We start from the raw sequence: 22,800 nt of genomic DNA, 5'->3' as shown, positions 1-22,800 counted from the left end.
AGGGGGCGCTGAGGGCGGCGGGAGGAGGAGGGCGAGGGGCGGCGGGCACTGGGCAGACAGAGGGGTAGTGCCCCGAGGGCCGTTCCCAGGGCTGGCCACCCCTTCCCGAGCAGTTCAGGCGCCAGCAAATGAAGCCACAGCGCTTGCAAGCCGCACCTCATGAGCGGCCCCGGTCCCCTCCACGTCCCAGCAGTGCCCCCACCGCCCCGGGATCTCAGCACTGGTGTCTGCGGTGCGTTGATGCTCAGCCTCCTCTGAAGACCCTCCACGGCTCTGTCCACTTGTGCCACCTCTGGAAAGGGGCAGGACAAGCTAAGGGCACAGAGGAGATGGCATCTGTGCTGGCTGCCCAGGAGAGTGCAGTGGCAGAGCCCAGCAGTGTCCAATGGCTTCCATCCTCTCCTACCATTGCCCTGCACCATCTTAGGAATTCCTTCCAGCTTCTGTTGGAAGGTGAAGCCGAAGGTGTCACACTGTGGCCTGCTTCCCTGCCTGGTGCTGGCTCCTTCCCTCTGTCCCAGGGGCAGGAGCAGGCTCCCCTGGAGGTTCCCTGTATTCACCTCTCTGTCGGTGGTGGCAGAAGAGGAGGCAGTGAGAAGACAGCATCTCCTTGTCTGGATTTTGTGTCCTCCATCTGCTGGATCGCAGCCCAGAGCTGCCCACCAGGCCCTGTCTCCACCAGACAAGATTCATACTGCAAAGGGAACGAAGCATCCTGGCAGGCAGTGTTTGGTCATCAACCCTGCTGGCTATGGGGCAAGTCCAGCCCAGCTGGACACAGGCACCGGCACAGACACAGCCATGCAAGGGCTCAACATGACTTCATAGATGTTGGAGAAATTCTTGTTAGCACAGCACACATGAGCAACCCGTGCTGGGAGTGTCCTTGAATCCATCTTGGGAGTTTAGATAGCAGGCACAGGGTAGCTTTCCCCCACATGCAGCTGCAGGGGGTGGAGTGCAGCTGCAGGTGGGCAGAGTTTAGCCAGCCCCAGAGGCTGACCCTCAGACTGTTATGGTATGCTGACCTATTGGTGCCTTACAAGTAACTCTGGACCCTCTGACTGTAACCAATCTTGGTGGAGCAGCCTCTTGCTAGAATGCATTTAAGTCACTGTATCACGGAAATAAAGGGGATTTGACCTTCTAACCACAGTGGTGACCAAAGAGTCATCTTCCCATAGCGCTCCACCAAAGGTGTTTTCCAACACATAGAGACATAGAATGGTTTAGATTGGAAGGGACCTCAAAGATCATCGAGTTCCAACCCCCTACCACGGGCAGGGGACACCTCCCATAGAACAGGTCACTCAAGGCCTCATCCAACCTGGCCTTAAACACTGACAGGGAGGGAGCAGCCACAACCTCCCTGGGCAGCCTGTGCCAATGTCTCACCAGTGTGTTTCCTCCACACTCACATTTCACACTTCCGACTAGCCAAGATATCCCTCAGGAAGGGGCTGAGGGAGCTGGGGATTTTCGGCCTGGAGGAGACTTAGAAGGGACTTCAGCACTCTCTACAGCTACCTGAAGGGAAGCTGTAGTCAAGTGGGGATCAGGCTGTGTTCCCAGGCAACTTGTGACAGGACAAGAGGGCATGGTCTGAAGCTGTACCAAGGGAGGTTTAGGTTGGATGTTAGGAAGCACTTCCTGATGGAAAGGTGATTAGGCATTGGGATGGACTGCCCAGGGAGGTGGTGGCATCACCATCCCTGGAGGTCTCTAAGGAAAGCTTGGATGTGGCACTTGGTGGCACAGGTTAGCTGCTGTCCTGGCATTAGGTCCTAGGCTGGACTGGATGATCTCAGAGGTCTTTTCCAGCCTCAGTGGTTCTGTGGTAACTTCATCCACCAGGGAACTTGGCTGAAAAACCAGTAACAAGAGTGCAGCTACACTCCAGGCAGCTTTGGACCCCCTAAGATGGACAGACCCCCCTCCCACCCAGGAATGCCTGATACAACAGAGAAGGTTTTTCTGGCTATGGAACTCAGCTGATGAGAGTGAGCCAGCCCTGGGCTTGGCACACACGGGGATTTTTGACTAAGTCATCCAAATGCCTCCTCAGTAAGACCACAAAAATGCCACAGATGCAATCAGGGCAAAGACTTCCCCACGTGGGAGATACTGCTGTAAGCTTTGTTTAGAGCTGTGGTCGCCTCACGTTGCCTGGACGTCAGCTTCTGCAGTCAGCACCACTCATGTCCTAATTAGGACAAAGGGAGGTGAGCTGGAGGAGGGCTGGAGCCCCACTCCTGTGAGGACACAGTTGGGGCTGTTCAGCCTGGAGAAGGCTCCAGGGAGACCTTAGAGCAGCCTTGCAGTACTTGCAGGGAGCCTCCAGGACAGCTGAGAGGGACTTTTTACAAAGGCATGCAACAGGAGGAGGGTGATGGCTTCAGACAGGAAGGATCTGGACTTAGATTAGACATTAGGAGGAAATTCTTCCACAGGAGGGTGGAGAGGCACAGGAACAGGCTGCCCAAAGAAGTAATAGAGGCTGCAAAGCTGGCAGTGTGCAGAGCCAGGCTGGATGGAGGCTTTAGCAACCCAGCCTAGCAAGTCTGTGGCAAGGGGCTGGAACTGGATAGATCTTTTAAGGTCTCCTCCAACCCAACCAAACCCAACCCAGTCTGTGAAGCTTTCTTGTTGCTGTGAGGCACCATCTGGCACTCTTTAATGCTCTTGAGGATAGTAAAGCCGAGGCAAGGGCAGGCACTTGAATGTTTGTGATCCATAGGAGATCAGGATACAGCCTACAGGTCAGGTCACCTTGGGCTCTCACAGCAGATTGCTCTGCTGAGGTCACTGAGGGAGCCCAAACCTTTTCATCTGGCTGTCTTCTAGCACAGGAGCACTGCTGTGGCTAGCACAGTTGCTGGCTGCTCTCCAGAGCCTGTGGAGGCTCTGCTGAGTCTTGCTGGCCCACAGGCTGGGTGTTGAGCCCCCTCGCCATGACATCCCCACCTCTCCAGGTATGAATGCTCCTCTGATGAGCACAAAGGGATCCCCACAAGCAGTCTCTCCTCCCCAGCTACCTCTGACCCAGGTATTGGACCTGCAGGAGTTTGGATTTTCCTGCTTCACAGAAAATCTGGTGATGTAGAATGGGACAAGGTGTGGGGCAAGCCAAGAGCACTCAGAATCTCAAGCACACGTTCTGAAGCAGACACCACCACACCCCACACATCATTCCTTCTCCTCACCCAGGTGTAAGGTCAGGCCTAGTGCCCTCAAGGCTACTTCATCCCTTTGTTGAACCTGCTGCCTTCCCTCCAGAGACACCCCAGACAAAGCTGGAATTCTTGCCTTTTGTTTGATGGGAAAGTGCTCCTGCATTGTCTCAACAGGATAAATCATGGAATGGCTTTGGCTGGAAGGGACCTCAGGATCATAGAATCAAGCAGGTGGGAATAGAGCTCCAAGCTCACCCAGCCCAACCTAGCACCCAGCCCTGCCCAACCAACCAGACCATGGCACTAAGTGCCCCAGCCAGGCTTGGCTGCAACACCTCCAGCCACGGCCACTCCACCACCTCCCTGGGCAGCCCATTCCAATGCCAATCACTCTCTCTGACAACAACTTCCTCCTCACATCCAGCCCAGACCTGCCCTGCCACAGCTTCAGCCTGGGTCCCCTTCTTCTGTTGCTGGCTGCCTGGCAGCAGAGCCCAACCCCACCTGGCTACAGCCTCCCTGCAGGCAGCTGCAGACAGCAATGAGCTCTGCCCTGAGCCTCCTCTGCTGCAGGCTGCACCCCCCCAGCTCCCTCAGCCTCTCCTCACAGGGCTGTGCTCCAGGCCCCTCCCCAGCCTTGCTGCCCTTCTCCAAACACCTTCCAGCACCTCAACATCTCTCTGCAATGGAGGAGCCCAGAACTGGACACAGCACTCCAGGGGTGGCCTGAGCAGAGCTGAGCACAGGGGCACAAGAACCTCCCTTGTCCTGCTGCCCACACTGCTCCTGAGCCAGCCCAGGATGCCATTGGCTCTGCTGCCCACCTGGGCACTGCTGCCTCATCTTCATCTGCTCTCTGCCACCACCCCCAGCTCCCTCTCTGCCTGCCTGCTCTCAGCCACTCAGTCCCCAGCCTGTAGTGCTGCCTGGGGTTGTTGTGGCCAAAGTGTAGAACCCTGCACTTGGCCTTGTTCAATCTCATCCCCTTGGCCTCTGCCCACCCATGCAGCCTGGCCAGGTCCCTCTGCAGGGTTCTTCTACCCTCCAACAGCTCCACAGCTGCTCCTAGCCTGGTGTCATCTGCAAACTCACTGCTGCTGGACTCAATCTCCTGGTCCTGATCATAAGTAAAGATACTGAACAGGACTGTGCCCAGCACTGATCCTCGGGACACACCACTAGTGACTGGAATCCATCTACTCCAACCCCAATGCCATGGGCAGGGACACCTCTCAACTGGACTCGGCTGCTCAAAGCCTCATCCAGCCTGGCCTTGAACACCACCAGGAAGCGTCAGCCACAACTTCCCTGGGCGACCTGTTCCAGCATCTCCCCATGCTGCAACTCAGCTGAGCACTCCAGATCCCTGTGGCACCTCCAACCCCATGGCCATCAGAGCCTCTGAAATCAGCTTAGGTCATCAAGAAACATTTTACAAGGACCCCACTGAGGACCTGCCATTTTATTCAGAGAAAACTCCCATATAAATCAGAGTTGAGGAAGGACAAAGTTCCCTTGATTACTCAGGTGGGCATCCATGGCTAAGTGCTCAAGCAAGCAGCTCACCTCGCTCACTGCTGTGGATAAGCTTTATTAAAGGAGGAGTTCTGCAGGTGATGCTACTGCTGCTCTTCATCATAGCTGTAATTGAGAAGTGAAGGAAGGACAGGAGCTCAGGAACATTGTCACTTGCAAGGCAAAGCTCTTCAGATCTGCATGGAAGAGAGGACTGACATCAGACACTCTGCTCACACCTTCAGCTCTCATCACTTTAAGGAAGTTGTTTCCACAGGGGAACTCTGACTGCAGGCCCAGCTCTCAGTTACCTTTAGATAACAACCCAGCAGAACCTGCTTCTCCATCCCTCCTTGGTGGGGGGGTCAGAATTTCTCTGCCAAGATCCTTGTTCTCCTCCCTAAGCCTCAGCTGCACAGTTCTCCCTGTATCCTGCTCTCCACCCCTCCAGCCCAGGTCAGTGAATCCTTATCCCCAGACTCCAGTATCCCAGCTTCAGCCAAGCTTTGTGCCCTCTCCATCAGTGCCCTTCACACCAACATCCCAACAAAACCAGTGGGCAGCACACTGCTGGGTGGGCACAGCACACTGCAGACCTCCCCTGGGGGTGAGGTTTCCATGCCCACAAGCAAGGACAAACTCAAAGAGGGACTGTAAGTCCAGAGCAGCCTTACCTAGAGGGGCCATGGGTCCCACTGCCTCAACCTCCCATCTCAGCGGCACTTAGGAACAAACACTTCAGCATTTGTGGCAACCATTCTAAATGTCCTTTCAATCCAACCACATTGCTGGCCCTGGGACATCCCCTTGAGCCTTCTGGCAGCCCCAAACCTCATCTTTCAGTTTCCCTGCTGCAAATTAAGAATCTTCTGTTGTCTCCCAGGAGAAAAGATGGCCAACTGACCCTTCATGTCCTCTTGTCCCTGGCAGCCTAACACCCCTCCAAGCCTTGGCTGCTCTCCAGTGCAAAGAGCTGGAGAGCTTTAGAAGAGCAGCATTAGGCAGTAAGAAGGTCTCTGGACCATCTACATCTTCCCAAGAGCTGCCCAATGCAGTTGTTCCAACTGGCATGTTTGGTTTGATTGTCTCTAAGAGCCATCTGCACCATCTCTGGATTTAGGCAAGGTCAAGGCTTGTCCTGGGTGCAGTTAATAATTGCCCAGCCTCTAGCAGAGTCCAGAGCCAGGGTGTGTCACCCACCTCAGCTACGCCATGGACCTTCAGTTTTCCTTTCACTATCAAGGGTCAAACTGCAGTCTACCTGACTGCCAAATGCAGATCACTTATGACCAGATGGTTTGCAGAAGCTGGAGCCCTCAGACAGGAGACACCAGTGAATAAAGGCAAAACAGCAAGGAGGCACCAGCCTGTGCCACATACCCCACCCTCCAGAGGCACTATGCCACCTGCCACATGGTTTAAGCAGCCTTCTGCCTCTCCCCACCACGGGGACTTCTAGGTGTGGTGACTTCCTGCTCAGCAGCAATGCTCAGCAGCATGCTGGAGGGCATGGGACAGCTCTGAACGAAGTCTGGCAGGCACACCAAAAACGAGAGGCAAAGTCTCCCTCCAAGAGGCTCCTTTGTTTTGAACAAGAGAGACTGCAGTAGGCATCGTGTGGCTGAGAGCTGGCCAGAGCTGCATGCAAGCTCTGTGTGGGCACAGCCTTGCACCCAGCAGGCAGCAGCAAGTTTAATTTTTGTGGGCAATTGCTTTGGCTACTCAGCTCTGCAAGGTACACACCTGCCCCCTACAGAAAGGAGTCCAAATTCCCCCGCTGTGCGTGGCACAGGCGTCAGCCTAACTCACCTTTATTATCCCAGACACAGCTCAGAAGTCTGGATCTGCACGAAGGAAGGGCAGAGTTAGGCTTGGGGACAAAGAGCATTTCCCTCTCTTCCCACCCCTCTTCCCCACCACAAACCCACCCCTGCTGGCACCAGTAACCAGAGAGCTGCCTTTGCTTAGCTGTCTGCTTGCTATAGCAGGCAGGGTCACAACGATCAGTCCCCATCCTCCTCTAAATTCACCAGACAGAAAGTCCAACATCACTGCAGGACCCATCTCTTTCCACACAAGTTCACCTAGAAAGAGATCTGTCCGCTGAGAGACAGCACAACTAAATACCTACAGGTAGGACCAAGGCAAGTCACAGAATTGTTTTGGTTGGAAGAGACCTTTAAGACCATTAACAGTACAATCATTAAGCCAGCACTGCCAGGGCACCACTGAACCATATCCCTCAGCACCTTATCTAACCAACTTTTCAGTGCCTTCAGAGACAGAGACTCTGCCACTTCCCTGGGCAGCCTGTTCCAGCCCTTAACAACACACCTGGGGAAGAAACTGTTCTTCACATCCAACCTGAATCTCTCTCCTCTTCTTCCTATTGCTTAATCCTTGAAGTAAGAGCTTGCCCCCGACCTGGTTCCAGGCTCCTTTCAGGGAGCTGTAGCAAGCCAGATGGTCTCCCCTCGGCCTGCTCTTCTCCAAGACAAACAGCCCCAGCTCCCTTAGCTGTGCCTCACAAGACCTGTTTCTTCAGGCTCATCACTAGCATTGTTGTCCTTCTCTGGACCTGTTCCTCAATATCCTCCTTGGATTGAGGGCACCAAAACTGAAGTCTTCCCCATCTGCTGGTAATGAAATCTTTCACGAGCACATATTTGTAGCAGCCTGAGGAAAACTTAACTTTCCTTCTGGATCACAAGACCTTCAAAATCCACCCCATTCTAGTCACCCTGTTGCCCAAGAAGGGGGAACAGAGACACTGCAGCTACACAGGTAACAAGCCCTGGCTTCTGCACCCGAGCATCAGCAAAGCTTGAAGGAGGCACACAATAGATATACCCCATCGGTAAGTCTGCGGCTCTGGGAGGGCAGAATGGACCACCCTGCAGGAGTAGATGTCACCGCGCTGGGGCGTGAAGGGCGCATAGGCCAGCTGCTGGAAGTACCACTTGTCGTTGAAGGACATGTCCGTGTACTTCACGTCGCTCATGGGCTCCCCGTTCTTGAGGAGGGTGATGGAGATCTGGGGGGGGTGGAACCCCGTCACGAAGCAGTTGAGGACGTTCTCCTCGCCGTCCGCGACGTGCTTGCGGGAGTACACCTCCACTTTTGGCGCCTCTGGAGAGGAGGACAAGAAGGCGCTGAAAAGCGAGGCTGCAGCGGGTGGCGCCACCGAGGAGCCAGCGCACCTCAGTCCACCCCCCTAGGCACGGGAACCTGTACCGTGCCCCTCCAACGGGCAACGCACCCCTCATGACAGCACCTACTCCCCATCGCCTCCCTTGGAGCGCCCCCGGGCACTCACCATCCGCGTTCCCCAGTCCGAGCAGCGCCAGCAGCAGCAGGACGCGGACCTTCAGCACCGCACCCATGCTAACGGCGCTCCGCGGCCCGCACGGTCTGGCCCGCCCCGCTCCCGCGCTGCCTCTTATAGCCCTGCCAGGCGCCACCAATCGCGGCGCGGGGTCGCCTCGCGTCATCAGTCTCCAGGCAGACCGGCCCGGAGAAGCCGAGCGCGGCAGCCGAGCTGCGCTTGCGCACTGCGGGCCGCGGCGCTTTCGTTTTCGCTTTCGTTTCTGGGGCACCGCCCGGGCACGGCGGCCCCTGCCCGAGGCCCCCCCAGTGAAGCCTGGCGGCGGATGGGGCTGCTGCCCTAGTTATGCCCTAGGCCCTGCCCTCTGCTATCCCGGAGCGCTTCCTGGCCCCTCGGCCTGCCCCTCCGCGGACGCCCTGAAGCGGTGCTGACCGCACCCAGCGCTGCCCTGGGGCTGGGGTCGGACACCTTCGGGCAGGAAACAGCAGGTGGCGGCACAACAGCCGCGTGGAGCCTGTCCAGCTCCTACTGCTTTCCGGCCACCAGTCGAGGTTTGGGGTTGTGCCCAGGAGCAGGCAGAGTCGGGATCCACCTCTTGTTCTCTGACCAGAGCTCCGTACCCAGGGGGCTGCCCAGCCGTGGCACACAGCCTAGGGCTGTCCCAGGCTACGGGAAACAAGCGAAGCTCCCCCACTGGTGACCTTTCTGTTTCGTAACCAGTGTCCTTCTGGGCACGCTCCCGAGGAGGGGCTCAAGTCCGTTGCGCAGAGGCAGGCTGACATTGGCACACAGGGTCTCTTCCCAGGTTGTGACTTTTACCACGCTGATTAATCTTAGGTTACCTTCAAGTGATCTCTCCCACCCCCGTCCCGTTCAGGGGTGATTCATCTTTTGCTCGTATCGTCTCAGAGGTCTATAGAACGCTTTGAGTAGGAAATTACCTTTAAAGGGCATCCGGCCCAGCCCCCTGCAGTCAGCAGGGACACCTGCAGCTAGCGAACGTTGCTCAGAGCCCCACACAAGCTGACCCGTAATGGTTCCCGGGATGGCTCCCACCTCACTGGGCAACCGAGGACAGGTCTCATTGCCTTTAGTGCAAAAACTTCCTTTTATCTGGTCTGAATGCGACTCTTGGAGTCGGACTCAGAGAGAGAGTGATTGGCACTGGAATGGGCTGCCCAGGGAGGTGGTGGAGTGGCTGTGGCTGGAGGTGTTGAAGCCAAGCCTGGCTGGGGCACTTAGTGCCATGGTCTGGTTGGTTGGGCAGGGCTGGGTGCTAGGTTGGACTGGCTGAGCCTGGAGCTCTCTGCCAGCCTGCTCGAGCCTATGATTCTGTGACTCTTTCAATTCAAACCATCAACCCTTGCACGGCCACAACAGGACCTGCTGAAGCAGTCTGCCCCCAGCTTTCTCACCACCGCTTTTAAGTGCTGAAGGTTCCTCCTCCACCTCTGCTCTGCCCTAGTGAGGCCTCGGTGAGGTGTCCGTAGTGTCACCGGGGGGGGGCAATGACACAACCCCACTGTCCGCCCCCGCTCAGCTGGGCCATGCCACGGGGCCGGCGTTAAGCGCGCGCACAGGTGCCGTACGGCAGGGGCGGGTGTGGCGAGGCGCCGCCATGCTGCACGGCAGGGGCGGGTGTGGCGAGGCGCCGCCATGCTGTACGGCAGGGAGGGCGCCGCCATGCTGTACGGAGGGCGCATGCGCGCTGGCGCCGGTTGGTAAAAGGCGGCGGCCGGCGCTGCCTGCGCGGTAGAGGGAGGCGGGCGGTGCTGCGGCATGGCAGAGGGCGGCGAGCCGGTTGTGAGTGCCCGCCCCGCGCCCCTGGGGCTTCCCCGCGCTCCCCTGTGCCCGTTACCTTTCCCTGCCTCCGCAGCAGTGGGTACCGGCGGCGGCGCTGCCCTCGAGGCGCTGCTGGAGCGCTGTTCCCTGCCGTGTGCTCGGGTGCTGTCGCGTCCCGGTAGTGAGGCGTTCGCTCAGAAGCCTTACGGTGTCGCCGTGGGCTGCTACAGCCCAGGTGTCAAGCGGGTTTCGGTGGCCTACACTCTCACTGGTGTTCCCTCTTCCCTTTCTTGGCTCCAGAGGGTTGTGAGCCCCAGGGGCTGCCTGGCTCCGCGGGTGCGGTGGGAGGAGGTTGGGTACCCACTCAACTTGGGCAACACGTTAGGGTTGCCTGTTCCCTAGCAAAGACCCTGCTGCTTTTGGCTCCAGATCCTCGAGGACTACCTGCTACTAGAAGATGCACCTCTGCTGGAGGAGATGGTTGAGGAGGATGAAGAGCTGGACCTGTACAATGAGATGACGTTTGGGTTAGGTAAGGTTTCAGGGGAGCCCCAGGGTCCTCAGCACCCAGCAGGGTGAATACTGTGGAGGTGAGGAAGGTGTCCTGTTTGAGGAAGAGCTGTGGTTGGGACACAGACCCCAGACTCTCATTCACTCTGACTCTGCTTCTCTTCCCCAAGACCAAGACTCCACTGAGGAAGATACTACACAATCCCTGATGCTTCCAGAGATGAGCCCTGAGATGGCTGAAGTTATGGCAAAAGAGATTGAGACCATTGAGCTACTGGAGCCTGAGCAGCTGGAGGCACTAGGAAAGCCCCAGGAGGAAGGCAGAATGGAGCCTGAGCTTGAGCAGGTTGGTGCAGAGTTGGAGGAAGAGGAGTTGAGGACTGAAGACCAAGAGGAAAATGAGCCCTGTGAAGAGCCCAACGACCTGGGAGACCCAGCAGTGATGAAAGCTGTGCAGAGCAAGCCCACGCTGGAGGTGACACATACTTGGGGGTCCTGCCCCATGGAGGGCACGGGGGGGTAGCTTAGTCACTGCTCAAGAGAGGAGGATTCACTATGCCAAGGCTCAGTATGTGCCTGTGACCTCTTCCTTGCTTACAGAGCCAAGACTCAGCAGTGCTGGACAGCAGGATTGGTGCTTGCTGGGCAGAGTTCAGCAAAGAGGAGGTGGTAAAAATGTTCTGTCTGTTTGTGATGGGCTGAGCAGTGTCCCCTGACCCTTCCCATCATCCTTCTCAGTGCTGACCATCTCTCTGTCTTCCAGCTGGAGATGGAAGCCACAGCATGGGGCTCCTGCCCCAGCAGTGTCCCATCCCACCATGTGCTGCAGGTGAGTACCCCCAGCCCAGGCTCTGGGGAGTGGCCAAGAGCTTCTCAGTGCCCTGGGCCAAGTCATGCAGGAGATTTGGTGTGGCCCAAAGGAGGACCTCCAGAGCCTCCTCAGTGGTCTGGAACTGCATGGATGTGTCTCTTAGAAGCTAAAGCCATAGGCAGAAGTGCCCAGCCTGGGTTTGAAGGCAAAGCTGTTGAGTTTAGGGGGCACTGGGATACCCCCATGCTGGGTGTCCCTGTGGGTCCCCCTCTGTTGCTTGCTGCCAGGATGGCAGCTGGTGCATGCTCTGGATGAGCAACGACCCAAAGGATTTGGTGAGCTGCCCAGTGCTGGAGGAGCTTAATTGGCCCCATCTGCTGCTGCCTCTTCCCCACAGGATAAAGCCATAGTCCAGGTCCTGGAGAGGCCCCCATCTTCCCCCAGTGTGGCCCTGAGCTTCCTCAGCTCCCCCACACAGAGGGACTTTGGGGGCTCTCCCCGGCTCAAGCACCCCGACTTAAGGCTGATGTCACCCAAGTCGTTCCCCCAGCGCTTTCTTCAGCAGGTAACAGGTTTGGGGGGGACTCTCATGTCCCCTCTCTCCCTGCTCTGCCTTCACTAGAGGCTTGTCCCAGTGACACTCCACCTCTCCTGCCCTGCAGCAGCCGCCTCTGTTGCCTCCTCGCCCCCCGTGCTCCCCTCACAGCTTCACGCCAGCTCGCAGACCCTCTCCGCTCCTCGCTTCGAACCAGGTAATGCAGCAGCGCCGAGTCCTCGCTGAGGTGGCGCTGGAGCAGCAGGGCGTGGGGACAGCGCCTCCCTTCCTATCGCAAGTCTTTGTCTTGGCGTCCCCGTGGGTGTGGTGTTGTGCTTGGTGCCACACTGCGGCACAGGTGATGAATGGGGGCACACGATCCCTGGTGACACTTGGGCCCCCCTGCCTTGCTCAGCTGTGGTGGCAGGATTTTGGGGGCATATCGCCTTACTGTGGTGTCACTCTCATCCCGTTCACGCAGGGTGAGGGTGGCCCCTGCGAGGGTAGGAGCCAGAGGCTGGCATGGCAAAAACCCCTCCAGGACCCTCAGAGGAGAAGACTCAGCCTCTTGATGGCTTCTCTGTCTCTCTCCAGAGCACAGGGTACTCATCTCCGAGTCCTTTCCGGCCGGCGTCCCCCAGCCTCGGCAGCCCGGCGCCGCCCCTGGCCACGCACTTCGGTCCCATGTCTCCCTCTGTAGACCCCGCGCTGCTCTTCAGTCCGTCCGCCAGCAGCCAGCTGAGCCTCAGGTAGCAGAGTGCTGAGTAGGGGGCACTGGTGGAACCTCCACAAGGCACCTGTGGGGCGTCCCTGCCCTTGAGTGCAGCTCCAGAGTGGGTGGTAAGCCCCCTGAGCCCAGCGTGGCCTCCTTTGCAGCGCGCCCAGCCGCATGACCCAGCTGCACCCCCAGCACCAGCGGCTCCTGACCCAGCAGCAGGGTGGGCAGGCACAGAGGTAAGGAGGTCCCCAAGGAGCTGTGGTGTGGAGGTGGTTCTGGAGCTTTGGGCAGTCACAGCAGGCTGCAACCTTCTCTTGTGCCAGCATCTCCTCCAAGAAGCTGTGGTGTCCTGAAGCAGACCCTTATGCGGGGCTGATGACCTCTAAGGAGAAGGATTGGGTGGTCAAGGTGGAGATGATTCAGCTGCAGAGTGAGAACATGGATGATGACTTCTACTACCAGGTGAGCTCAGGGGCACCAAGCTCTTATTCTGCTCCTCAGTGCTGGAAAGCTGCTCAGTGGCAAAGGAGCTGGGGCTGCTGATCAGCAGTAGGCTGGAGATGAGGCAGTGTATGCCCAGGTGGCCAAGAAGGCCACCAGCGCCCTGCCCTGGAGGGGTGATGTGAGCCGTGGGACAAGTGTATACTTCCACTGGGCCTTACAGTGGTCAGGCCACAGCTCAAATACTGGGTTCAGGGTTGGGTCCCTCACCCCAAAAAGGGTACTGAGGTGCTGGAGCAAGTTTAGAGGAGAGCAAAACTGGGGAAGGGTCTGGAGAACAGGGCTGGGAGGAGCAGCTGAGGGAGCTAAAGAGCTGCTAAACGCCCTGGGAAAGAGGAGGCTGAGGGGAGACCTCCTTGCCCGTTGTGACACCCTGGAGCCAGGTGGGTGTTGGTCTCCTGAGGAACCAGGACAGGGCAAGAGGAAGCAGCCTCAGGTTGCAGCAGGGGAGTTGATGTTTTGCATCAGAAGAAAATTCTTCACCCAGAGGGTTGTCGAGACCTGGACCAGGCTGCCCAAGGCAGCAGTGGAGTCCTCATGCCTGGAAGGGTCTCAGAGCCAGGTAGGTGTAGGGCCGAGGGCCGTGGGTTAGCGGTGCCCCAGCAGTGCTGGGCTAACGGTTGGGTTCCGTCACCGTAGAGGTCATCTGTAGTGCTGTGACTCCCCTCTGGAGCTGGAGGTGCCAGAGCCTTGCGGCCCTCCCCTCCTGCCTACGGCTGTCGTTGCAGACCTACTACCACCGGCTGGAGCACAAGCAGGCGGAGGAGAAGCTGCTTGGTGGCCGCAACAAGCAGGAGCCCCCCAAGCTGGTCACCCCCTTCATCCAGAGAGTGGAGACCTATGACTCTGGTGAGGGGTGCGGAGGGGCGGCGGGGCGGTGGCAGCGGGGCAGTGGTGGTGAGGGGTGCGGAGGGGCGGCGGAGCGGTGGCAGCAGGGCGGTGGCGGTGAGGGGTGCGGAGGGCTGGCGGGGCGGTGGCAGCAGGGCGGTGGCGGTGAGGGGTGCGGAGGGGCGGTGGCGGTGAGGGGTGCGGAGGGGCGGTGGCGGGGCGGTGGCGGTGAGGGGTGCGGAGGGGCGGCGGGGCGGTGGCAGCGGGGCGGTGGCGGCGAGGGGTGTGGCGGGCTAGCGGGGCAGTGGCAGTGAGGGGTGCAGCGGGGTGGTGGCGGTGAGGGGTGCGGAGGGCTAGCGGGGCGCCGCGGGCTCACTGGCTGCCGTCTGTCCGCAGTGGTGCGCATCGCGGGCTCGCTCGGGCAGGTGGCGGTGTCCACCTGCTACAGCCCTCGCCGCGCCATCGATGCCGTGCACCACACCCTCGTGGAGGAGGTAAGCGACGGGAGGCCAGGCCCGGTGGAGCTCTGGTTGCTCCCCGAGCTCTGCCCAGACCCTGGGGCAGCTTTGGCAGCAGCTCATGCAGCCGCCGTGACTGAACCGTGGGGTGGGGCACACAGCTGGAGCAGCTGCCAGGGCAGTGGCTGCAGCATCTCCCCGGTCAGGGGCTGAGATGGGGCTCTGGGCAGCCCGGTGGGATTCACCGAATCACAGAATGGTAGAGGTCAAAAGGGACTTTCCAAAGCAGGATCACCCAGAGAAGGTTCCACAGGAACACATCCAGGCAGGTTTTGAATGTCTCCAGAGATGGAAACTTCACCATCAACCTGGACAGCCCATTCTAGTGCTGCGTCACCCTTAAAGAAGCTCCTCCTTCTGTTTAGATGGAACTTCTTTTGGTCCAGTTTGTTCCCCTTACCCCTTGTCCTGGCAGTAGACATCACTGCAAAAAGCCTGGTCCCATCCTCCTGACACCTTGAAGCACTGTGTGGTGGTTTGGGTGTTACCCGCCCCCCCCCACACACACTTTAGAAGTACCCAGTTAGACTCAGCCGGCTCTGGGAATATGAATGAAGCTATTTATTTACAGCTGGCACAATACACAAGCAGCTATTTACAGTGCATACAGTTATAGACAGAAATAGACAAGGTAAAAGTAATACAGAAGCACAACTCCCCTCCCAGAAACCTGAGTGCCCAGAAGGGGCTCTCAACCACCCCTGCACCTTCCCCCTGCCCCTCTCAACCTTACCCCAGTCCTAAGGAAGAATGGAGGTTCAGCCAAGAGGTTAAGAAGCAAAGTTAGTGGAAGGTGAGGTTAGGGAGCTGCAGCTCAGTCCGAAGCCAGAAGCAAGCAGAGTAAAGACAAAATGGTCAAAGTGTTATCTAATGTTTTCCCTTCTTGTTCCCATACATCTCAGCGAGACTGTGAGGGGAGTAGACATCACCATTGTTTTCCTTTCACAGCCTGTAATCTAGTTCTTTTCACCAAAACATTCTAGTCTGCTTCAAACTAGCACACACTGATGAGAGATCCCCCTCAGCCTTCTCCAGGCTGGGTAGCCCCAGGGCTCTCAGCCTTTCCTCATCAGACATGTTCCATTCCCTTCCTCCTTGCAGCCTCAGTCAGACACTAATAGATCCCTGTCCTTCATTTGCTGGGGAACTGGACACAGTCCTCCAGATGTGGCCTCACCAGGACAGAGGGAGGAGAACCTTCCTTGACTTCTGGCCACACTCTTCTTGATGCACTCCAGGATGTCATTGGCCTTCTGGGCCCCAAGGTCACATTGCTAGCTCATGGGCATCCTGTTGTCCACCAGGTCCTTTCCCCTACAGCTGCTCTCCAGCAGATCCTCTCCCTGCCTGTACTGATTGCTGAAGCCATCTCTGATGCCCAGGAGCAGCTGGCCTGGTGCTCTGCCCGTGGCAGTGTCTGTTGCTGGCTGTAACTTGTCCCTTTTTGTCTCCCATCCTGAAGGCTGCAGGGAGTCACCGTCTTCGGGCGCTGCACAGGATCGAGAAGGTGAGGAGCTGCAGTAGGGGGCAGGGTGGGGTGATGCAGCCGCTTGGTCGGCTGTCGCTCTGGGCATGGGTCCTTGATAACAATCAGTTAGTAGAAGATGGCTCCAAGCTGCCTTCCTACCTTGTGCCGTTTCCCCAGCTCTTTCTGCAGCTGCTGGAAGTGGAGGAGTTGCAGCAGAAGATGGCCCTGGCTCTGGAAAAGCAGCAGTTGCCCTGCTGTCAGGAGCAGAAGAGCCAAGAAGTGGAGAGTATCTACCAAGCCTTAAGAATCAAGACTTGCAGCAGTGAAGAGTGAGTTTGTGCCATGGGATGTGGGCAGCACAGCCTGGGCCTGGTGGAGCACAGGTGGCTGTGGATGAACAGTTCTGGGCAGTGGGGAAGGTTGGGTCCTGTCCTCTGTGTCACTGTGGCCTGTACTGACCCTGCTCATGAGCCTTGTCTTCCGCTGGTCCTTCTGGGTGGACAAATCCCTTGGGAACTGTGCCAATGGATTCTCTGTCCCCAGGGAGGCAGAGGATGAATTCCTGCAGCTCCTGTGTGTTCGGAAGGGCAAGAAGCTCATAGCTCGACTACTGCCCCACCTGGCCTGGCAGCAAGCAGAGAAGATCCTGCTGACTGTCACCCACCACCTGCCCTTCCTCATGAAGAAGGACCTGTTGGATGAGGCAAGCACATCCAGCCAGGATGGAGACAGCCCTGGGCTGCCCTCTTCCCCTGTCTGCTGTTGCTGGGGAGGACCCCACTGGGGCTGGTGGAGTTGCTGAGAGCCTCCTTCCTGCCCTGGGGAAGAGGAGAAAGGCCTCCAGCAAGGGGTTAAAGCAGTCCTGGTGTCCCCCCACCGGGTGCTGGGATGGGGCTGTGGCTGTGGTGAGTCTAATCTTCTCAATCCCTGCTCTGCTGTGCCCTGCCCAGTCTCTCCCCGTGCTCTACGGCCCGCTGGACAAGGTGGTGGCTGGGACAGGCTTCAGCAAGCTGATCGAGGTCCTGCAGGAGTTGATCAGGCCTCTGCCCGAGTCTGCCGAGCTCCCGCTCGCCATGGCCCTGAGGAACCAGGTATGCAGCCCCGAGAGGGGCAGAGCCTTGTGCTGGCCCTGGGCTGCCACCACTGCCATCCCTGAGCCCTCCTGGTGCTTCCCTGCAGTTTGGGATCTCCTTGCTCTACTCTCTGCTGAGTCACGGTGAGAGGCTGCTGTCTTCAGAAACACCACTGGAGCCTCATGCCGAGGACTTTGAGACATGGTGAGGAGCTGTGGGGGCAGGGGGGCTGGAGGTCACCAGCTCATGGGGTCCTCACCCCCTGCCTTGGTGCCCCCAGGACAGACATGGTGTTCTTGGTTGCCCGGGAGCTGGCACAAGTGCCCAAGGCCTCACTGGTGGAGCCTCTCTTCTTGCCCAGCAACCTCATCTCGCTCTTCTGCCGCTACCTGGACAAGCAGACCATCCACCACCTGGAAGCCAAGATGGAGTGAGTACCACCTGGCACAGCTCCCTGCTTCTGGCTGTCCCCCGTGGATGGCATAGGGATGTCACCACTCCTGCCACCTTGGCATGACCTCCTTGGACCTTAGCTAGACTAAGCCAATCCTTGTGGCTTTGCTGCTGCTTCTTTGGGGTAGGTTGCCACCAGCTGCTGGCACTGGGAGTGTGACAACTTTGCTCCAGCCTCATCCTCTCCCCACAGGTGCTCTCAGCTGCTATCAGGAGCTGCTATGCCATGCTGAGCCCCTCAGGAGCTGGGATGGAGCGAGGACTGGGCAGGGTCTAACCCTGTCACTTTGAGTTTCAAAGCAAGCACTTGGCCCTGGTGCAGGGCCCTCTGGGTGAACTGGGCACAGGCAGGGCTGGCCCTCAGGAACTGGTGCCAACCTGCCCTGGTGCTGGGGAGCACAGCGTGGTGGGGTGGAGGGCAGGTAACTTATTTTGGCCTGGCACCCAGCAATGGCTGGTGCCAAGGTGGGGGTCAGCACAGGGGTGCTGGGAGCACCTGGTGGGGAAGGGACTTCGTGTACAGCACTGAAATAAAAAGGTGATTATTGAGCTCCACAGGCTCCTGTGGGCAGCTTCTGCTGTGGGAGGGCCTGGGGCTGGGAAAACCCCTGTGGGAGACAAAGATCTGCAATAAGGAGGAAGGAAAAACAGGGAGGGAGGGACAGGGGAGCCAGGAGGAGGATGAAGGGAGATGGAGAAGGTAATGTGCTCAGAAGGCAAGGGAGACAAAGAGAGAAGTCATGTCTGGGGATGGGGGGATTAGGCCCCCAAAGAGAGGACTGGGCTGGAAGGAAAGGGCTGCAGGGGGAGGATGGGATCAGAACTTGCTCCAAGAGGAAAGGAGAGGGTGCAGTTGGAGGGAAGATCTGGGCTCCTGCAGGTGGCTGGGTGGTGGTTAATAAAGGCATCACTGCAGAGCTCTCAAAGGCTCATTGGTCCAAAGGCTCCTTGAAGCATCTCATCATGGAATCAAGCAGGTTCAAAGATACCTCCAAGCTCACCCTGCCCAACCAGACCATGGCACTAAGTGCCCCAGCCAGGCTTGGCTTCAACACCTCCAGCCACTCCACCACCTCCCTGGGCAGCCCATTCCAGTGCCAATCACTCTCTCTGCCAACAACTTCCTAACAACATCCAGCCCAGACCTGCCCTGCCACAGCTTGAGGCCGTGTCCCCTTCTCCTGTTGCTGGCTGCCTGGCAGCAGAGCCCAACCCCACCTGGCTACAGCCTCCCTGCAGGCAGCTGCAGACAGCAATGAGCTCTGCCCTGAGCCTCCTCTGCTGCAGGCTGCACACCCCCAGCTCCCTCAGCCTCTCCTCACAGGGCTCTGCTCCAGGCCCCTCCCCAGCCTTGTTGCCCTTCTCCAAACACCTTCCAGCACCTCAACAGCTCTCTGCAGTGGAGGAGCCCAGAACTGGACACAGCACTGCAGGGGTGGCCTGAGCAGTGCTGAGCACAGGGGCAGAAGAACCTCCCTTGTCCTGCTGCTCACACTGCTCCTGAGCCAGCCCAGGATGCCATTGGCACTGCTGCCTCCTCTTCAGCTGCTCTCTCCCAGCACCCCCAGGGCCCTCTCAGCCGCTCTGGCCCCAGCCTGTAGTGCTGCTTGGGGTTGTTGTGACCAAAGTGCAGAACTCTGCACTTGGCCCACTTGATCTGAGCATGACTCCCCCAAGCTGCCCCTCGTTTCTGCACCTGGGACTGAGGGTGTGCTTAGCTCTAATGCTTGGTCAGGCTGCAGAAACCTTTGTGAACCCTTCTGGGTGCTGTTGTGGGACTTGCTCTAGTTTGCTGGAGGTTCTGGCCTAGGACACCTGTGCTTAGGCATCTGGAATATCCAGCCAGAGGTCTAAGCTTGGCAGCCAAAGCCTGGTGTATGTTCAGGAGAGGCTGGCTCTCCTCCTCAGGGGGGTAGATATGTGCCCAGCTCCACCCCTGTAGATCACAGAAGCACTGAGGCTGGAATTAGACCTCTGAGATCATCAAGTCCAGCAGCCTGGACATAGGCTCTTGATTGTCTAATAAGGGTGCTAAGTCCAGATGGAAGGAGCTCCAAGTCCTTCTGGCAGCTGCTTTTGTCATCCTGATGCCTCTCCTGCTTAGCTCGGTGTCCTACAAGCCCTCAGCTTTTCCTCTGCCCTCAAGAGGTGCCAAGCTTGCTCCTCACACTTCTTTGATAGAAAGCTCTTTGTTCAAGAGTGCCACTGGTAGGTTGTCACTGTGGTGAAGAGGTGGAGAGGAGACAGCAATGTGCTCCTGTGGCCAAGAAGGCAAACGGTACCTTGGGGTGCAGCAAGAAAAGTGTGGCCAGCAGCTCTAGGGAGGTTCTGCTGCCCCTCTACTCTGCCCTGCTGTGACCACACCTGGAGTACTGCAGCCAGCTTTGGGCTGCCTGGTTCAGGAGAGACAGGGACCTGCTGGAGAGAGTCCAGCAGAGAGCCATGAGGATTAGTGGGGGACTTGAGCATTTCCACCATGGAGAGAGCTTGAGAGCCCTGGGGCTGGTTAGGCTGAAGAGAAAGTGAGAGGGGACCTGGTCAGTGCCTGTCAGTAGCTGAGGGGTAGGTGCCAAGTGGAGTGGGCCACTTCTGTGATGGTGAAACCACAGATTCAAACCCACTGGAGCAATGTGGGAGAGTCCTCATGTAGTGACCCACAGAATCACAGAACTTCAGAGGCTGGAAAGCACCTCCAGAGCTCATCCAGCCCAACCCCTCCCTGCCAAGCAGCACCACCCAGGGCAGGCCCCACAGGAATCCATCCAGGAGGGTTTGGGACGCCTCCAGAGCAGGAGACTGCACAACCTCACCGGGCAGCCTGCTCCAGGGCACTGTCATCCTCACACCAAAGAAGTTTCTCCTCACATTGAGCTGAAACCTTCTCTGTTCCAGTTTGCATCCACTGCTCCCTGGCTCATTGCTGTGCACCACCCAAAAGAGCTTTGCCCTCTCCACTCGGCACCCACCCCTCAGATACTGATAGACACTGATCTGATCTGGTCCCCTCTCAGCCTTCTCCTCTCCAGACTAAACAGCAGCAGCCCCAGCTGCAGGCAGAAGGCTGGAGACAGACCTATCAGCTGCTCACTGATTTCTGGAAGGAGAGGATGGCTCCTTGAGTGCTTCCAGTGTGCAAGGCAGCAGAGTGCAGACCTGATGGGAGGGCTCCTGGCCTGAGAGCCACCAGAGGTGAAGGGAGAAAAACCATCGCGTGGTGCTGTCACGTATGGAGCCAAACTGTCCAGCACAGAAGGCTTGGAGGACTTGGCTGGATTCTGCCACCTCATTGCAGGATGTAACAGAGAGCAAAGACTCTGCAGAGGGACCTGGACAGGCTGGATCAAAGGGCTGAAGCCGGCTGCGTGGGATTCAATGAGGGTACATGTCAGGGGCTGTGCCTGACACTGACTTGACTTGGAGAAGAGTGCTCAGCAAAGCAAGAGCAGGGGGTGCTGGCCAACAGCCAGCTGAATGAGCCAGCACAGGGCTGAACAAGCCACCAGCATCCTGGCCTGGATCAGGAGCCGTGTGGCCAGCAGGGCCGGGGCAGTGACCATCCCCGCGTCCCCAGGACTGGAGAGGCCACACCTTGGACTCAGTTCTCACCTCTGTTCAGTTTTGGGCCTCTCACTCCAAAAAGGGATGGAGGTGCAGGCCCAGAGTGTGACAAAGCTGAGACAGGGTCTGGAGAACAGGTCTGGTGAGGAGCAGCTACAGGAACTGGAGGTTTTCAGCCCAGAGGAGGCTGAGGGGGGGAACTCATGGCTCTCGGCAGCTCCCCGAATGGAGGTTGGAGCCAGGTGGGGGTTGGTCTGTTATAGAATTGGAGAATGGTTTAGGTTGGAAGGGACCTCAAAGCTCAGCCACTTCCAACCCCCATAGGCAGGGACACCTCCCACTAGAACAGGTTGCTCAAGGCCTCATCCAACGTGGCCTTGAACACCTGCAGGGAGGTTGTGGGGCACAGAGTCACTCAATGTGATCTTTGATCACACTGTGCTTCTGTGCTCCACAACCTCCCTGGGCAACCTGTGCCAGTCTCTTACCACCCTCAACCTGTGCCAGTCTCTCACCACCCTCAACCTGTGCCAGTCTCTCACCACCCTCACTGCCAAGAACCCTTTCCTAACACCCAGTTTCAATCTCCCCTCTGCCACTTCAAACCCATTCCTCCTCCTCCTCCTGTCATCACCACTCCTTGTCAATAGTCCCTCCCCAGCCCTCCTGCAGCCCCCTTCAGACCCTGCAAGGCCACTCCAAGGTCTCCTCCAAGCCTTCTCCTCTCCAGGCTGCACAGCCCCAACTCTCTCAGCCTGTGCTCACAGCAGAGCTGCTGCAGCCCTCTCAGCATCTTGGTGGCCTCTTCTGGGCTGTCTCCAACACTTCCATGTGCTGCTTGTGCTGGGGGCTGCAGAGCTGCCCCCACGAGTGCAGGTGGGGTGTGAGGAGAGCAGAGCCAAGGGGCAGAATCCCCTCCCTTGCCCTGTGCCCACACTGCTCTGGCTGCAGCCCAGCACAGGCTTGTGTCTGGGCTGCACTCACCCTGCAGGCTCAGGTTGAGCTTTGCATCAGCCCAGAGCCCCAGGGCCTGTTCCTCAGGGCTGCTCTCAGCCATTCCCCACCCAGCCTGGAGCTGTGCTGGGGATTGCCCAGACCTGACTACTCTTCCTAATAACAAATGGCAGGATGGGAGGAGATCACAGAATCATAGAATCAAGAAGGTTGGAAGAGACCTCCAAGCTCATCCAGTCCTGTCCAACCAACCAGACCATGGCACTAAGTGCCTGTGATGGTTTGGGTGTTCCCTGCCCCCCCCTTTGGAAATCACCCAGACTAGTCTCAGGCGGCTCTGGAAGCTGAATGAAGCTTAGCACAACGTGCACGCAGGTGTCCACAATCTAGGCAGTTAAATACAGAAATAGCCAAGGTAAAAGTAATACAGAAACACAGCAGCCCTCCCAGAGACCTGAGTCCCCACCCAGGAGGGGCTCCCAACTGCCCTTCCACCTTCTCCCACCCCTCTCTACCTTACCCCAGACGTTGCCTTGTGCCCGAGGAAGACTGGAGGGTCGGCCAGGGGTGAGGAAGCAGGAGGATTAATCAGAGAGACGCCAGGTCAGGTTAGAGAGAAATGCAGCCCAAAGCCCAGGCAGTGACTGAATGTCCTGTCTATATTTACGTTCTTGTTCTTATGCCCCTCGGCAAGCCTATGAGTGAAGCAGACACCACCTTGTTTCCCTTTCACAGCCTGTGATCTAATCCTTCCCACCACAACATTCTAGCTAGCTTCAAACCAGCACAGTGCCCCAGCCAGGCTTGGCTCCACCACCTCCAGCCACGGCCCCTGCACCACCTCCCTGGGCAGCCCATTCCAGTGCCAATCACTCTCTCTGCCAGCAACTTCCTAACAACATCCAGCCCAGACCTGCCCTGGCACAGCTTCAGCCTGGGTCCCCTTCTTCTGCTGCTGGCTGCCTGGCAGCAGAGCCCAACCCCAGCTGGCTACAGCCTCCCTGCAGGTCGTTGTGTGGCCTCAAGTTGCACCAGGGGAGGTTTAGCCTGGACGTGGGAAGAAACTTCTTCCCTGAGA

At 58.0% G+C, this 22,800-nt stretch overlaps 2 protein-coding genes across 3 annotated transcripts; one reads left to right on the top strand and one right to left on the bottom strand.

The window, feature by feature from the left end:
- Positions 1-4,603: 4,603 nt before the first annotated feature.
- Positions 4,604-8,194, bottom strand: B2M (beta-2-microglobulin). The gene is made up of 4 exons (XM_064157165.1): positions 8,005-8,194; positions 7,539-7,817; positions 6,498-6,532; positions 4,604-4,885 (listed from the first exon to the last, which is right to left on the bottom strand). Exons 1-3 carry the CDS (start codon positions 8,177-8,179, stop codon positions 6,519-6,521), a joined length of 468 nt encoding a protein of 155 aa, XP_064013235.1. The 5' UTR covers positions 8,180-8,194; the 3' UTR covers positions 4,604-4,885; positions 6,498-6,518.
- A 1,513-nt stretch (positions 8,195-9,707) lies between these two features.
- PATL2 (PAT1 homolog 2) lies at positions 9,708-17,765 on the top strand. Of its 2 annotated transcripts, XM_064157163.1 has the most exons (19): positions 9,708-9,816; positions 10,225-10,327; positions 10,476-10,780; positions 10,906-10,971; positions 11,069-11,134; positions 11,514-11,681; positions 11,779-11,868; positions 12,246-12,400; positions 12,528-12,605; positions 12,693-12,831; positions 13,599-13,719; positions 14,095-14,192; positions 15,679-15,723; positions 15,862-16,013; positions 16,228-16,387; positions 16,635-16,775; positions 16,864-16,961; positions 17,038-17,187; positions 17,404-17,765. In XM_064157163.1, exons 1-19 carry the CDS (start codon positions 9,793-9,795, stop codon positions 17,441-17,443), a joined length of 2,199 nt encoding a protein of 732 aa, XP_064013233.1. In that variant the 5' UTR covers positions 9,708-9,792; the 3' UTR covers positions 17,444-17,765. The 2 variants fall into 2 exon arrangements, with proteins under 2 accessions (XP_064013233.1, XP_064013234.1); XM_064157164.1 differs by lacking the exon at positions 17,404-17,765 and having other exon boundaries at positions 17,038-17,191.
- Positions 17,766-22,800: the final 5,035 nt, after the last annotated feature.

This window comes from Pogoniulus pusillus, chromosome 17 (assembly GCF_015220805.1).
Source record: "Pogoniulus pusillus isolate bPogPus1 chromosome 17, bPogPus1.pri, whole genome shotgun sequence".
NCBI classification, from domain to species: Eukaryota; Metazoa; Chordata; class Aves; order Piciformes; family Lybiidae; genus Pogoniulus; species Pogoniulus pusillus.
Note: the sequence above shows the minus strand (reverse complement) of the source record. Positions and strands in the feature narration are given on the sequence as shown.

Coding starts and splice junctions, on each gene's coding strand:
- B2M (XM_064157165.1), bottom strand. CDS start 8,179: ATGACGCGAGGCGACCCCGCGCCGCGATTGGTGGCGCCTGGCAGGGCT. Junction 7,818..8,004: donor CGGACTGGGGAACGCGGATG/GTGAGTGCCCGG, acceptor CCTCCTCTCCAG/AGGCGCCAAAAGTGGAGGTG.
- PATL2 (XM_064157163.1), top strand. CDS start 9,793: ATGGCAGAGGGCGGCGAGCCGGTT. Junction 10,328..10,475: donor TGAGATGACGTTTGGGTTAG/GTAAGGTTTCAG, acceptor CTCTTCCCCAAG/ACCAAGACTCCACTGAGGAA. Junction 16,388..16,634: donor AGAAGGACCTGTTGGATGAG/GCAAGCACATCC, acceptor TGCCCTGCCCAG/TCTCTCCCCGTGCTCTACGG.